General features: G+C 42.9%; 1 protein-coding gene across 1 annotated transcript; it reads right to left on the bottom strand.

Moving 5' to 3' along the window:
• Positions 1–125: 125 nt before the first annotated feature.
• Positions 126–14678, bottom strand: RPA2 (replication protein A2). Its single transcript, XM_039511357.1, has 9 exons — positions 14502–14678; positions 13556–13659; positions 10731–10832; positions 10473–10586; positions 7639–7713; positions 6176–6289; positions 2709–2819; positions 2153–2247; positions 126–822 (listed from the first exon to the last, which is right to left on the bottom strand). Exons 1-9 carry the CDS (start codon positions 14515–14517, stop codon positions 738–740), a joined length of 816 nt encoding a protein of 271 aa, XP_039367291.1. The 5' UTR covers positions 14518–14678; the 3' UTR covers positions 126–737.
• Between the last annotated feature and the right edge of the window lie 2202 nt (positions 14679–16880).

Below are 16880 nucleotides of genomic sequence, written 5' to 3'. Positions count from 1 at the left end.
TTTAACCCTTTAAAAAAGTTTACTCCAAAGGTTTTATGCATTTGCCATCTCAGTAGGAGAAAGTACAGGATCTGTTTATTCAGTTCAGGGAATATACCAGGAGTAAGTTCCATCTCGCAAGCACATCCATCCCAAACTAAAAAGCTTTATTTGAATATCAAAAGTTTCATTAACAGGATCATCTTGTAATACAAATATAGTTGTAAGAAGTGCAGAAAGTAGACAACTAGTCTTAAGCACTGTACCTTGGCAGGCTCTCTAAGAATATCCCACCTTTATCAATTAAAGAGGCTGAAGGCTGGCCAAGCTGAGAAGCCATTTCAGAACAATCTGCCAGTGACGAGGCTGGGCAGACCCACTCCCCCCCGCCCCCTTACCAGTGGTGCTATACGAGATGGATACTAGATGAACAAAGGCTCTGAAGCTTTCAGTTCTTCACACGGAGGTCATTTCTCCCCTGAAAACCTGGTTAAGCTTTAGTCACTGTCTCATTATATTATTTGAGTCTGGTTAGGGGAATACTGTACATTTACTTTGCTGCTCTTGTTTTGAGAATTCTGGATGCTCACAGAGTAACTGCAGCTTTCAAGGGATGTAAGTAGCAGAGATCACCTTCTGCGGAGAAAAGCTTGGTAGAGCTACTTTAAGACATGTACGCATAGTACTGTAAGTGCAGCATAGATTGATGCTTGCATGGAACCAAACCCAGCAAGATAGGGCAACTCTCAGAAGCACCTTTATTCAGCATCTGTAGATTTATAGTGATCGTCATCCACAGTGGAATAGATGTGTCCCTCACTGCTAAGAAATTCAACCGCTTGCCTGAGGAAGGAAAAACAACCATTTCATTATCAACAGCTTCTTTCTGGGGTGCATGTCCTCAGATCATTGCCACTGCTCTCCTCCAGCATCCCATGCAAATGCTTCAGCAGCCCTTTCTCCACAGCAAGCCAAATTGCTCCGTGTGTCAAAGGGAAACAAAGTTATTTAGGATGAGCACACACCTTCCCAAGGGAAAGCCTACGTGGCCCACCTAATAGCTTCTAGCCCCTGCCAACTATGGGAGGAAAACACCACCACTTAACATTGTTCAGCTAGAGGAAGTAGCTATGGCTGCCTGTTGCAAAATGAGATGGGATATAGAAAATGGCAAGATCTAAAATGATATGCTGAGCCCCAACACCTTCCCAATACTCAGGGAGGCTGGGTTTGTTTTTTTTTTGGGGGGGGGGGGGGGGGGAAGGGTAAGAAGCAAGTCCACCCCAATTAATTCTGCCTGATATCCAGGGTATGCAAAATGGGCTTCAAATTCAGATATGTAACAGAAACAGACACATTGTCCATACTACTTTCAGTCACAAGTAACTTACACAAATATAAAAACAGCATTATTACAAGCTGATACAGCTCATCGGTGTCCCACTCAACTCCAACTACTCAGCTCATCTTTCTGAAGTTTTAAGAAATGTTTAGATCTGGGCTGACATCAAGCATGAGAAACTGGTCAGTGTGAAAGGAAAGTGTGGGAAGATAATAGCTCTTGCTTCTATGTAAATGTGGAGGAAGGAAAGGGCAGGGGGTGCAATATTGCTGTGGCAGAGGAGCCAGAGAGTGCACAGTAAGTAAACATTTCAGGATATCAAACTGTTTAAAGACAGTGATGTTCTGTCTTGGATAAACTCATCCCTTCCTGAGAATACTCCTAGATAAGTTGAGTTTTTAGCAAGATCTCTGGAATTCACCTTTAAGCCTGTTAAGTCCTCAGATGAAGTCATTCTGTGACAGCTACCTGCTAACAGGGCACCTCTGTTTTACAGAAATCTTTTCAAATTAAACTCTATTGTAAATAATGGATGCGAGTGAGTATCCCACCAATACCTTGGTGACAGAATTAATCTGTGTAGCAATGCACCATATGCTAAGGAAAAAGCAGATTCTTGACCTGAAAGAATTAATGGGATCTTTGCCCCAACATTCACTACTGTTCCATCCATTAAGATACATGAGGCAATATCTGGAGTCCCACCACTCCTGCGTCCTACAGCGAGCCAGTGCATTTCTTTATTTCACTCTCCATTTGTCAGGTACAACTAAGTAGGTTCAGGGAGGACAGCTTTGGTTTCCAGAACATCCTTTGTCTCTATATACTTACTTGATTGTTGTCATATTGATGTTATGTAGTTGGGATTTCAGCTCCGTCAGGCTCAAGCCTTCTGGATCAGAGCAGCTTTTAATCAAATTTAACACCTGACAAAGTAAGAAGTTATAGACATGGTTAGCAGTACACTCATGAGCACAGCAGACTCCTCCATTTCATGTTCCCACAGACTTAGGTAAAAAACTCCAGACAGCATTGCCTCCACTCCATGGATGTTGCTATTACTGAGCACAAATGTATTCGTTCCGTTTGCAGAATGCTTGCAACTTTTCCTGTTACTGGAGGATGACATATTCCTTCCACAGGGAGAGTTGAATTCCATTTCTAGTTGCAGTCCATGAGTCTGCCATAAGTTTAGCACTACTTACTATCTTCAGGCTGAACTCCCACCAGTCAATGGAAGGGTTACAAAAAAAGATAGATAGAATATGACCTTTATGTAATAACTAAACTTTGATTTGTCCTGTATCACATTGCATTCGACATTACTCAGCGTCCATGCATCTTGATCGCTGTATTACTGTAAAGGCAAGTTACTGTTCACACATACCTGACTCTGATGTGCTGTAAGTCCATTCACTGGCACATTACTGCCACATCCATAGCTTGCCATATCACCCATACCAAAGGAGCCCAGAGACTGAGGCGTTTTTGATGTTGTCTAAAATTACAGAATAAAAAAGCTGTGGTCACAAGCTACTTCAAGGCCACAGTAATAAGATAGAGAACATATAAGAACGTGAACGGCCATACTGAGTCAGACCAAAGGTCCATTCAGCCCAGTATCCTGTCTACCAACAGTGGCCAATGCCAGGTGCCCCAGAAGGAGTGAACCTCACAGGTAATGATCAAGTGATCTCTCTCCTGCCATCCATCTCCACCCTCTGACAAACAGAGGCTAGGGACACCATTCCTTACCCATCCTGGCTAATAGCCATTAATGGAGTTAACCTCCATGAGTTTATCTAGTTCTCTTTTAAACCCTGTTATAATCCTAGCCTTCAGAACCTCCTCAGGCAAGGAGTTCCACAGGTTGACTGTGCGCTGTGTGAAGAACATCCTTTTATTTGTCTTAAACTTGCTGCCCATTAATTTCATTTGGTGACCCCTAGTTCTTACATTATGGGAACAAGTAAATAACTTTTCCTTATTCACTTTCTCCACATCACTCATGATTTTATAGACCTCTATCAGATCCCCTTAGTCTCCTCTTTTCCAAGCTGAAAAATCCTAGCCTCTTTAATCTCTCCTCATATGGGACCTGTTCCAAACCCCTAATCATTTTAGTTGCCCTTTTCTGAACTTTTTCTAATGCCAGTATATCTTTTTTTAAATGAGGAGACCACATCTGTACGTAGTATTCAAGATGTGGGCGTACCATGGATTTATATAAGGGCAATAAGACATTCTCCGTTTTATCATCTATCCCTTTTTCAATTATTCCTAACATCCTGTCTGCTTTTTTGACTGCTGCTGCACACTGCGTGGATGTCTTCAGAGAAGTATCCACGATGACTCCAAGATCTCTTTCCTGATTAGTTGTATCTAAATTAGCCCACATCATATTGTATGTATAGCTGGAGTTATTTTTTCCCGATATGCATTACTTTACATTTATCCACATTAAATTTCATGCGCCATTTTGTTGCTCAATCACTTAGTTTTGTGAGATCTTTTTGAAGTTCTTCACAGTCTGCTTTGGTCTTAACTATCTTGAGCAGTTTAGTGTCATCTGCAAACTTTGCCACTTCACTGTTTACCCCTTTCTCCAGATCATTTATGAAAAAGTTGAATAGGATTGGTCCTAGGACTGACTCTTGGGGAACATCACTAGTTACCCCTCTCCATTCTGAAAATTTACCGTTTATTCCTACCCTTTGTTCCCTGTCTTTTAACCAGTTCTCCGTCCATGAAAGGCTCTTCCCTCTTATCCCATGGCAACTTAATTTACGTAAGAGCCTTTGGTGAGGGACCTTGTCAAAGGCTTTCTGGAAATCTAAGTACTATGTCCACTGGATCCCCCTTGTCCACATGTTTGTTGACCCCTTCAAAGAACTCTAATAGATTAGTAAGACATGATTTCCCTTTACAGAAACCATGTTGACTTTTGCCCAATAAGTTATGTTCTTCTATGTGTCTGACCATTTTATTCTTTACAATTGTTTCAACTAATTTGCCCGGTACTGAGGTTGGACTTACCAGTCTGTAATTGACAGGATCACCTCTAGAGCCCTTTTAAAATATTATCGTTACATTAGCTATCTTCCAGTCATTGGGTACAGAAGACGATTTAAAGGACAGGTTACAAAGCATAGTTAATAGTTCCACAGTTTCACATTTGAGTACTTTCAGAACTCTTGGGTGAATGCCATCTGGTAAATTGTTAAGTTTATCAATTAATTCCAAAACCTCCTCTAGTGACACTTCAATCTGTGACCATTCCTCAGATCTGTCACTTACAAAGGATGACTCAGGTTTGGGAATCTCCCTAACATCCTCAGCCATGAAGACTGAAGCAAAGAATTTGTTTAGTTTCTCCGCAATGACTTTATTGTCTTTAAGTGCTCCTTTTGTATCTCAATTGTCATGGGGCCCCATTGGTTGTTTAGGAGGCTTCCTGCTTCTGATGTACTTAACAAAATGTTTTGTTATTACCCTCCGAGTTTTTGGCTAGCTGTTCTTCAAACTCCTTTTTGGCTTTTCTTATTACATTTTTACACTTAATTTGGCAGTGTTTAAGCGCCTTTCTATTTACCTCACAAGGATTTGAGTTTGACTTTTTTAAAAGATGCCTTTTTATCTCCCACTGCTTCTTTTACATGGTTAAGCCACACTGGTTCTTTTTTAGTTCTTTTACTGTGTTTTTTAATTTGGGGTATACATTTAAGTTCGGCCTCTTTGGTGTCTTTGAAAAAAGTGTCCATGCAGCTTGTGGGGATTTCACTTTAGTCACTGTACCTTTTTATTTCTGTTTAACTAACCCCCTCATTTTTGCATAGTTCCCCTTTCTGAAGTTAAATGCTTCAGTGTTGGGCTGTTGAGGTGTTCTTCCCACCACAAGAATGTTAAATATTATTATATTATGGTCACTATTTCCAAGCGGTCCTGTTATAGTTACCTTTTGGACTAAAGCCTGCACTCCACTCAGAACTAAATCGAGAATTGCCTCTCCCCTTGTCGGTTCCTGTACTAGCTGCTCCAAGAAGCATCATTTAAAGTATTGAGAAATTTTGTCTCTGCATTTCATCCTGAGGTGACATGTACCCAGTCAATATAGGGATAATTGAAATCCCCCACTATTATCAAGTTCTTTATTTTGATAGCCTCTCTAATCTCCCTTAGCATTTCATCATCAGGATCACTGTCCTGGTCAGGTGGTCGATAATAGATCCCTACTGTTATATTCTTATTAAAGTATTGAATTACTATCCATCGAGAGTCTATGGAACATGTGGATTCATTTAAGATTTTTACTTCTTTTGATTCTACATTTTCTTTCACATATAGTGCCACCCCCCGCACAATCTGTTTGTCCTTCCAATATATTTCCAATAGATTTCTAGTTCACCCATCTTATTATTTAGACTTCTAGCATTTGTGTACAAGCACTTTAAAAACTTGTCACTGTTGATTTGTCTGCTCTTTTCTGCTGTGTCAGATTCTTTTTTATGTGATGTTTCTCGTCTGATCTGGCCCATACTTTATCCTCTTCTATCCTCTCCTCCTGACTAGAACCTAGAGAATCTCTATCAATAGACTCTCCTCTAAGAGAAGTCTCTGTCTGATCCAAATAGAGTGATCCCAAACAGAGACTACTGGAAGTTGGCTGTACCGCAGTGGCAACAATCTCTCTGGGGAAGCCAGGGTGACTGCATCATGATCACGGCAACCTCCTACTTCCTGAAGTTATCTATGCTGCCACATTAAACCCCACTTCCTCCAAGAACCTCTTATGGAGACAGCCTGGAACATTGTTCTGTATAAGGGCTGGAGCAGAGAAGAGATACAAGGACATACCATGATGCTTTTTCTGAGGACCATATGTGCATTGACAATTTCCAATAAGTGTGTGGTGAACTCATTCATATCTTCCAGTGGCATGATCTTAAATGCTACCAGGCTCTTCTTATTCTTTTGGAGAGGGAAAAAAAGCAATTGGAAAGATTACAACACTAGGAACATATTTAATATGTCTGCAAAAATACATCGCAACCATAGCCCTAAAGAGCAGAGGGACAGTGATGGGAACAGTGTTTGTTTCTATAAAATCAGTGACAAAGTTATTGAAGTTAGCCCTAACCTGAAACTTCTCCAGGAACAGATTCACATTATGTGAATGTGTCAGACCTTCATGGGAGTAATTTATCTCAAAGATATAACACCACACCAATTCAATAGCACTGTACAGACAAGATAGCAGTGGCTGTCCACAGCAGAGAATCCTGGAAAGTCCTGTATATCAGTGCCCCTTTAAAAGCAGTGTTAATACTATAGAGAGAATTAGAACTCATCCCCTTTTTAAAGTTGTATTCATGGAGGGGCAAAATAGTGCCTTTTCTTTTAGGACTAGATGATAAAGACAGAGTCAGAAGTTTGAGGGGGAAAAAATGCACAGCTTGCTTTCAAGCAAACTAGTATCTGTACTGTGCTTTACACATACAGTGCCATATAAGTGCTTATTACGTTACTGAAATGACGACTGTTCAGCTCCTTTCTTCAGCTGCAGTCTTGCTGAGGCATGGACCATGCATCTGTGTGGTGCCTAGCATAATGGGTTCCCCAGTAACCTGACTGGAGCCTCTGGGAATTACTACCATACAAACAAAAGCATCATATGAGTGACATTATGAGAGGTCAAAGTGATGCTGAGAGATTAGATATTGGAGCCAATTACTTAGTCAGTAGGAAACACCTTGCTGAGCCACACAGCATGACTGGAAGGTTCTCTTCTCTCTCTTGCATTTGGGAAGGGGACAGTTTGAGGGGAGAGATTTTCCCCTGAAGTTTACTACTGCAGATACAGTGGCAGGGGTGGGTGTAACTAGTTACCTACCTGTGATAAAAATGAATGGTGTTCATGTCATGTTGGATGGTGATATGTTTGTTGATATGAATTGTTATCAGGGTGCCTGGAATGGGCATCTATTAATGCAACGTTTGTAAGAAGGCAGAATAGTTAGTAACCAAGTTGGAAACAGATTCCTGAAGGCAGGCATTGGCTGTGCTGGTAAGTGACAAGGTTTGTCTAAAATTAAATGTTGCCTCTGAACTGTGTTTCACCAGGGACCTGATCAAGCCCCACTGAAGCCAATGGAGCTGCTATAGACATGGGTGGAACACAATCAGGCTCCCAGATAGGATGCAACAGAATCCCTAGGCAGGCTCTATTAGAAACAGCAGATAGGGCGCATCACACCTTCAGCAATCACTTCAGCCTCGCTATTTAGAAGTAGTCATACAAGTAAAGAACAGGATTCTACCTGGAATGATCGAAGATGACCAGCCACTTTCACGTAAGTTCCTGGGGGCACCACAACATTCTCACTGCCTGCCTCCTTACAAAGAGAGGGGGGAAAAAAAAAAAGATTTTCTTGGTCTTTCTAGTTCCCCTCTCAGTTATTAGCAAAATCAAGTTACAAAAAGAGAGACACCCCATCTTTTTAAAAAAGTCACACATTCCTGTTTGGAAGTTTTCTTACCTACTATTGTTTCAAGTAACCCTAATGATCACTGCAGCTTTAACAGTAGGAGAAAACATACTTCTCTATTTGTTTACATTGTGCATTTCACAGCACTTTGTTTAGTCAGTTACACTATGTCCATACAGTCAGTTTGCCCCATTTCAAAGGTCCTTCATACAGCAACACAAGAGAAAAAAATGTTCTGTGCAAGAAGATGCAATTGTACTGCCATATACATTGACTGGAGGTCTTGGGGCAGACATAAAACCGCCTTTTATTCTGCTTATTGCACTTCAAGTTTACAGCGTCTAATTGTCTCAAACTTGCTCACCTTAGCTAGGTATTGCCTGTAGTTATATGTTGTAACTTCACTTTTAAATATCAGTCAATGCCAGCCTGCATTACTCTATCGGTATGCGAGAGTCTACGGCAACTAGAGACATGTCTTAGTTTAAGATAAGTGGTGTCAGGATAGAGAGGGATTCCATCTCTTCAAATGATAAGCTTAGTGCAGTGGCTCTCAACCTTTGCAGACTATTGTACTCCTTTCAGGAGTCTGATTTGTCTTGCATACCCCAAGTTTCACCTCACTTGAAAACTACTTGCTTACAAAATCAGACATAAAAATATAGAAGTGTCACAGCCACTATTACTGAAAAATTGCTTCCTTTATCATTTTTACCATGTAATTATAAATCAATTGAAATATAAATATTATACTTACATTTCAGTCCTCTCACGAAAAGCCAGAGACACAACACCCTCCCAGTTATACCCAATCAGGCAAAGTGGGAATTCAAATTTGTATCTCCCACATCCTGGATGAGTGACCTAACTACTGGGTATTCTGGGACAGAGGGACACACACACCCAAGCCTGGAACATTCAGTGTATAGCATACAGAGTAGTATAAACAAAAATCATTATCTGTATGACATTTTAGTTTGCACTGACTTCGCTAGTGTTTTTTATGTAGCCTGTTGTAAAACTAGGCAAATGTCTAGATGAGCTGATGTACTGCCCAGTACCGCTACGTATACCCCTGGTTGAGAACAAACTGGCTTAGTGTATGTGAGAATAAGACAAGCAGCTCGTCAGTGTACATGTTTTAGGCTTGCTTAAGCACAGCCATGCATGACACCAGCAGGAAATCAAACTAAGTCCCCAGAGGCACCAGGAGTGTTTTTATTTTTTAAAAAGGGGAAGAGGAAGACATGCTCATGGTGTTCAACGCTGACTTCTTCAGTTTGGTTAAGGAACAACATTCTTTAAGAATCTTGCCCCATCATCAACATCCGGAAGGATATATACTACAATGTTGGAAGTCCAAGAGAATAATTCCCCAGGAACACGAAATATCCCTGCGTGAGGGATGCTCTTCTAGGTTTGCATAGGTCAGATAAAGTACTGATAACAAGTCTCTTTTGATACTGCCAAATTATCCACTGGGGGATCTAGTCTGTTCTCAGAACACAAACAGCTCCCATGCAATAAGCATATGCAGAGAAGGAAAGCAGACTCCATAACAGAATAGGTAAAGGAGAATTTTCCAGTGCTCAATAGACCTATTCAAAGGAAGTATTACTAAGAAGTACCTCAACATATCTGGAATCAGATCAGGCATTTGCAGTTAGATTCACAAAGGAATTGCCCAGGCATTGCAAGGATGGACTCCTAGATCCCTGCTACTTAGTGGAATTCTCACCCCTGAGTTAGACACCCAGGCTTCTCACATCTTGTATGGAGAGTTACACACTTAAGAAAGGGATTCTCAGAAGCCAGCAAGCTGAGCAGGGAGATGTCTAAGGCAGCCAAGAGTGAAATACAAAGGAAAGAGGCAGGGCTTATGGCCCAGAGGGAAGCACCTGTCTCCGCTCAGGATTCTCAACCATGAGCCTTCTCCTGGAGTTAGGCCCCCAAGCCAGGTCAGCCCTTTCACAAAAAGCCAGAGAGACAACACCCTCCCTGTTATAACCAATAGTGGGAGAGTCAGGGTCAATTCCCTACTTCACATCAAGCAAAATGGGGATTCAAACTTGTATCTCCCAAGTCCTGACCTAACTGGGACAGATGGACACACACACCCAAGCCTGGAACATTCTTCACTTGCTTCTGTCCCCATCCCACCCCCAGTCTTTTGAGAGGGTTAGACATACTCTGAGCACACTTGCCAGACTGGGTTCCTCTGGCAAGATAGGAGAAAACCTAATTTGAGAATCGCTCTGGGATTCTGGCTTGAACAAGGGGCTTCGAGCTGCTCATTAGCTGTGGGGTGGTGTCAGGACTGGGTGGCTTTGCACATGCTCGTCAGCGGAAACATAAGCACCTACAGGGTTAGGCAGCAGCTGGACAATAGTTTTGAGACTGTTGGTGGCACCTAAATGCTGGACATGAGTTCCTAAGTACCTATGGGAATCTGGGCCTTTGGTGTCTTTTCAGTTTAAAAAAAAGCAGTCAGTGAGATATTTAATTGAGTTTAAACGTGTGACATCAGTCTCTAGTCCTGCTGGTTAGCTATACTATGGTCTTAGTTTACATTTACAAGGTAAATACTATTTCCTCCATCATTCCTGGACAGAAAGTATCAGAATTCATACTTATCGTCTCAACCCTAAACCCCAGTTGGTGCTTACATCAGTATCAACCCACTGTCTGACATCCATCGGGGCTGCAGTCATATCATCTATTTTGTAGAGGATGTTGGTTGGTGCTTTCTCTGCCTGTCTGATTATCCCCATGATAACAACCTGCATTGGAAAAGAAACTGAGATCATTTTACTTGGGAAAAAACTTAGGACCAAAGAAGTTTAATATTTAACACTTACACACAACCACCTTCCCTCCCACCCATCTGGGCAACAAATACCTACTCAGCAGCCTTTTTCACTTACTTGAGAGATCTCCACTTCTCGGATCTTGAATGTCTCATCAATCTGCTCAGCAGCAAGTAACTGAGACACTGTACACGGCACGATATTCTGGGAACGAGATCGCTGCAAAAGAGAATTTAAAGAAGACTGAAAATTTCACCTTTTGATCTTTGAAAAAGAAAAAACAAAACTAGAAATTTTATTTTTCCACAAATAAGACTTTAACAAGTGTAAGTTAGGCACTAAAAGCACTTTTACCTGAAGACTAAGACTGTGTCTCCATAACCTTTATATGTTTCTTATGAAGTCAGCATAAAAAAGTAACACTGTTCTAGTTAATTCTCAGCAAAGCACTTTAAATCATAAGAATACAAGACTAGCCACACTGGATCAGACCAAAGGTCCAGCTAGAATCATAGGGTTGGAAGGGACCACAAAGGTCATCTTGTGAGTCTAACTCCCTGCTAAGATGCAGGATTTGTTGTGTCTAAACCATCCAAGACAGATGGCTCCAGCCTCCTTTTGAAAACCTTCAGTGAAGGAGCTTCCACAACCTCTCTAGGCAGTCTGTTCCATTGTCCTACTGTTTTTACAGTTAAGAAGTTTTTCCTGAGATTTAATCTAAATCTGCTATGCTGTAGTTTAAACCCATTACCTCTTGCCCTGCCTGCTGTGGCAAGAGAGATCAACTGTTCAACTTTTTATGGCAGTCTTTCAAGTATTTGAAGACTGCTATCATTGTTTCCCCTCAATTTCCTCTTTTCCTAACTAAACATACTGGGTTCCTTCAGCCTTTGCTTATATAACACCTCTGTGATCATCTTTGCTGCTCGCCTCAGGATCCTTTCCAGTTTCTCTACATCCTTTCTATACACTGGTGACCAAAACTGGACACAGTATTCCAGCTGAGGCCTAACTGAGGCCTAGCCCTGAGTAGAGCAGTACCATCACCTCCTGTGATTTGCATGCTATGCCTTGGTTAATGCAGCCTAAAATTGCATTTGCTTTTTCTGCAACAGCATAGCATTGCTGACTCATGTTGAGATTGAAATGTTCAAAGTGATTTACAAATATTGAGGCCATGTCAGCATTATGATTTTTAACTAAGTCTGTGACCAGTTAGTGCCACAGGCAGCTCGAACCATGGTTTGAGTTCACCTGTTAGGATATAGATATTCAGGCCTGTCTGCAAAGGCCTATACTTTAAGAATTTAGGTGTATTCTTATCACTAAGCTAGTTATAGAGGTATAAAAGAAAGAATCAAAATCACTGTGTCTGTGTAAGTGCCTTCTCTTACTGTGACAGTCTGAGCCCTGTTCTTAGGCTAAGGCCTTCGGCTAAGCAGCAGAGGCAGCCATAAACTGGGAAGTGTATGGTCACATCCTCACATTCCAAACTAGTTACACTGAAATAAGGTGCTATTGGGCTGTTAGGAATACAATCCTGTCCTGATATTCCTATCACCTAAAGAGGGAAGAGCCTAAAAGATGTAAAAGGAAACTTAGTTTGATAGCTGGGATGTGAAATCCTCATTTCTGTATTGTTCTATCACTGTAGTCTCCCCGTCCCTATTGTTTGTCTGCATAATCTCTGTCTGGTTCTGTGATTGTTTCTGTCTGCTGTATAATTAATTTTGTTGGGTGTAAACCAATTAAGGTGGTGGGCTATAATTGGTTAAATAATCATGTTAGGATTGGTTAGTTAAATTTCAGTAAAATGATTGGTTAAGGTATAGCTAAGCAGAACTCAAGTTTTACTATACAGTCTGCAGTCAATCAGGAAGTAAGGGGGGGGAATGGGGATGGGGGAATTGGAATCATGTTTCGCTAAGGAGAGGGGGAATGGGAACAGGGACACAGGCAAGACTCTGTGGTGTCAGAGCTGGGAAGGGGGACACTGAGAAAGGAAACTGGAATCATGCTTGCTGGAAGTTCACCCTAATAAACATCGAATTGTTTGCACCTTCGGACTTCGGGTATTGTTGCTCTCTGTTCATGCGAGAAGGAAGTGAGAGGGTGAAGGAATAAGCCCCCTAACATCACTCACAATTGATACTCTTAGGAATCACAACAGTTAACTATGTGCTGCCCTTCCTAGTGGCCTAGGCTGGCACACGGTTGTCTTCCACAACCAAGGGATAACATTGGGTTTGTTTTTTTACTGCGTAGAAGGGACAGCCTAACTAAGTTTGTGTAACAGAGTTGGCCTGTCTTCCTCCTTCGTTACAGCTTTCCCTATGCACTCTTGGTATTGGTCCAGATGCATGTCCTTCATGCTCCATTATCCCCTGCTGAGAACATATGGAATAGCTCTCCTGGTTTTCCCTGATACAAACACAGTAGGCAACATGGTAGGTGTTGAGACAAAGGAGTATTTTATACATTCTTTTGTTGTGGAGGTAAAAACGCAGAGTGGACGCAGCTCAGCCATGTCTGATGTAACCAGGTTAGTAGTCATAAAATGATGGTTGCAGCTATAGCACAGCTGCAAAGTTTAATTAAGCAGCAACATCCTGTTAATGAGGTAAATATCTATTCTGAGTGGAGAAACCAAAGTACAGTATAAAAAATAACTTGCCCAAACTCACAAACCAAATCAGTGGTAGCTCCTAGACTGTTGTACTCCTCCCATCACTGCTTCCCAATTAAATGATATATTGGGAAGTTTGTTCCTAACATTGCACAATTTGTTCTGTGCTAGGAGAGGTGTAGATAATCCTTCTCAGTCTCATGACAAGAATGTAGAGACCAAAACCCCCAAGGGGAGCTCCCGAGTATGACCAGGCATTTGTGGGCTATTATCCTATTCTCTCAAACCCTTATCTGGACTAGGAAGCACTACATACCTGTTTCTTTTCTCCCTGGGTGGCTGCAGGAGATCCAAACCCCCCTGGGGACTGAGTGTATCCTCCACTAATTGCATGCCCTCCATAGCCACTCTCAAAGCCACCTGGGGGAGAGGGGAAAGAATCAAGGTTAATAACGCAGTGCTGCCAACCCCAAATGTTCAAAAGCCACAAGTTACACCCAAAAAAGGCATGCAATTGGCTTAAAATTAGACAAAATATAGTTAAAAAAATGTGTGGGGGGGTATTTACATTATAATTTTTCAGCTTTTGGGGTCATAATTTTAGGTGTTTCGCAGCAGATTCTCACATGTTCACATAACTTGAGGAACTGGAGCTTTAAAAGAGCTCCAAATGTTATTAGACTGTGATAAAACAGTGAGTGCTGGCACCATTGACAATGAGCTGGCTCCACAGCCATAAATAACATGGAGCTGAGAGGATTCCATCAGGAAAGACAGGAGGAGAACACTCTTCCCACCCCCAAGCCTTGCTCCCCAGCCTCCTGTATTTTTAACCTGCACTCAAGTCCAAACCCCACCACAGCTCAGAGAAGGCACCAGAACGCCGAGATCATGGGGATTCCAGGCAACAGGCCATGGAGAAGGGCAGCATCATGGGGGTCGGCAGCCTGGGCTCAGCCATGTACAGGCACCTCACAAGGGAGAGACACATGCCTGCCCGCCAGACCCACAACTAGGAGAGCGGAACCCACTGCCTGCCCCACCACATCACCCCCTCGTGCAGCCCACCACCCACCCTCATCACCCCCTGCCAGCCCCTCCCCCGCTTCCTCACCCCATTCCCTCCCCTCCTGCCAGCCCCGCCCCACTACACCACCTCGCCGCCCCGCCAGCCCCTCCCCACATCGCCCCAGCCCCTCCCCCACTACACCACCTCGCCGCCCCATCACCCCCGCCAGACCCTTCGCCCATCGCACCCTCACCGTGACTGCTCCACATTACAGCTGCTGCGGACACCCCGCCAGACACGCTCGGCTCCTGCCACTAACAGCTCCTCAGCGCGCCACAAGCAACCACCCAGTCAGCGAGCCCGACACTCAGGGCTCGCGCAGCGCTCCAGCCAATCGGCTCCCAGCTTAGCGAGGGGCGGCGCAGGCGCAGCCCGCTCCTTCCGGTGGCTTCAAACCCGGCGAGCGGAAGGGCAACCGCCGCCATCATTGCTGTTGGCACTGCCCTCTCTGGCCAGTCTGACAAGCTCCTCCCCGCGCCGTGGGCACGTGCCACGGACCTGGTCGCCTCGGCGGCTTAGCTGTCGCGTTGCCCTGATATCGTTAGACTCCGGGAGTAACGGCCTGTATAGCCCTGTCCCCACACACGGCTCAGGCTCAGCACCGGGTGCGAGTTGCCCTGCCCACGCTTTGCCCTGCGGACTAGTGTGGCGCCCGTAGCCCTAGCCTGGCTGCTGCTCTGCATACAGTGATTTCCCTACACACCCCTACATTTCCCCAACCCCCCCCACCCCCCAGTTTTGTGAACTAGTTACATGCCAAACCTGGTGGCTGAACTTTGCGACTTTGTCCTCAGCCACAACTATTTCACATTTGGGAACAATATATACCTTCAAGTCAGTGGCACTGCTATGAGTACCCGCATAGTATGCCAACATCAAAATATGGCTGACTTAGAACAACGCTTCCTTAGCGCTCATCCTCTAACGCCCCTGATCTACTTACGCTACATTGATGACATCATCATCTGGACCCAGGGAAAAGAAGCCCTTGATGAATTCCACCATGATTTCAACAATTTCCATCCCACATCAACCTCAGCCTAGACCAATCCATACAAGCGGTCTATTTCCTTGATACTACTGTGCTAATAAGCGATGGTCACATAAACACCACCCTATACCGGAAACCTACAGACCACTATACTTACCTAGATGCCTCCAGCTTCCATTCAGGACACACCACACGATCCATTGTCTACAGCCAAGTTCTAAGATACAACCACATTTGTTCCAATCCCTCAGACAGAGACAAACACCTACAAGATCTCTATCAAGCATTCATAAATTACAATACCCACCTGCTACAGTGAAAAAACAGATTGACAGAATCAGAAGAGTACCCAGAAGTCACGTACTACAAGACAGGCCCAACATAGAACATAACAGAATGCCACTAGCCGTTACCTTCATCCCCCAACTAAAACCTCTCCAGCACATCATCAAAGATCTACAACCTATCCTGAAAGATTATCCCTCACTCTCCCAGATCTTGGGAGACAGTCCTATCCTTGCTTACAGACAGCCCCCCAACCTGAAGCAAATACCAGCAACCACACAGCACAGAACAAAAACACTAACCCAGGAACCTATCCTTGCAACAAAGCCCGATGCCAGCGCTGTCCACATATCTATTCAAGGGACACCATCATAGGACCTAATCACATTGGCCACGCCATCAGCGACTCATTCACCTGTACATCTACCAATGTGATATATGCCATCATGTGCCAGCAATGCCCCTCTGCTATGTACATTGGCCAAACCGGACAGTCTCTACGCAAAAGAATAAATGGACACAAATCTGAGATCAGGAATCATAACATTCAAAAACCAGTACGAGAACACTTCAATCTCTCTGGCCATTCAGTAACAAATTTAAAGGTGGCAATTTTGCAACAGAAAAGCTTCAAAAACAGACTCCAACTAGAAACTGCTGAACTTGAATTAATATGCAAACTAGATACAATCAATTTAGGCTTAAATAGAGACTGGGAATGTCTGAGCCATTACACACATTGAATCTATTTCCCCATGTTAAGTATCCTCACACCTTCTTGTCAAACTGTCTTAAATGGGTTATCTTGATTATCACTACAGAAGTTTTTTTTCTCCTGCTGACAATAGCGCATCTTAATTAATTAGCCTCTTAGAGTTGGTTGGGCAACTCCCACCTTTTCATGTTCTCTGTATGTATATATATCTCCTCACTGTAAGTTCCATTGTATGCATCTGATGAAGTGGGCCCACGAAAGCTTATGCTCAAATACATTTGTTAGTCTCTAAGGTGCCACAAGTACTCCTGTTCTTTTTGTGGATACAGACTAACATGTCTGCTACTCTGAAACATGCCAATTTAGTGACTTTTTGGAAATTTGAATTGAAATTGAAACATTAATACACACTTTAAAAGCATATACAGTATATGATAAAATATGAGTATCTGAAAGTATAATAGATTTGAAAAGTATGAACGTTGACTAGCTTCCTTATACAGCTGTTGTTTTTTATGAGTGTCAGTGCATTCATTTCAGTGATGTTGGCCAACCTAATAATTTCAAATGATGATTTGTAA

This window comes from Mauremys reevesii, linkage group 23 (genome assembly GCF_016161935.1).
Source record: "Mauremys reevesii isolate NIE-2019 linkage group 23, ASM1616193v1, whole genome shotgun sequence".
Taxonomy (NCBI): Eukaryota; Metazoa; Chordata; order Testudines; family Geoemydidae; genus Mauremys; species Mauremys reevesii.
Note: the sequence above shows the minus strand (reverse complement) of the source record. Positions and strands in the feature narration are given on the sequence as shown.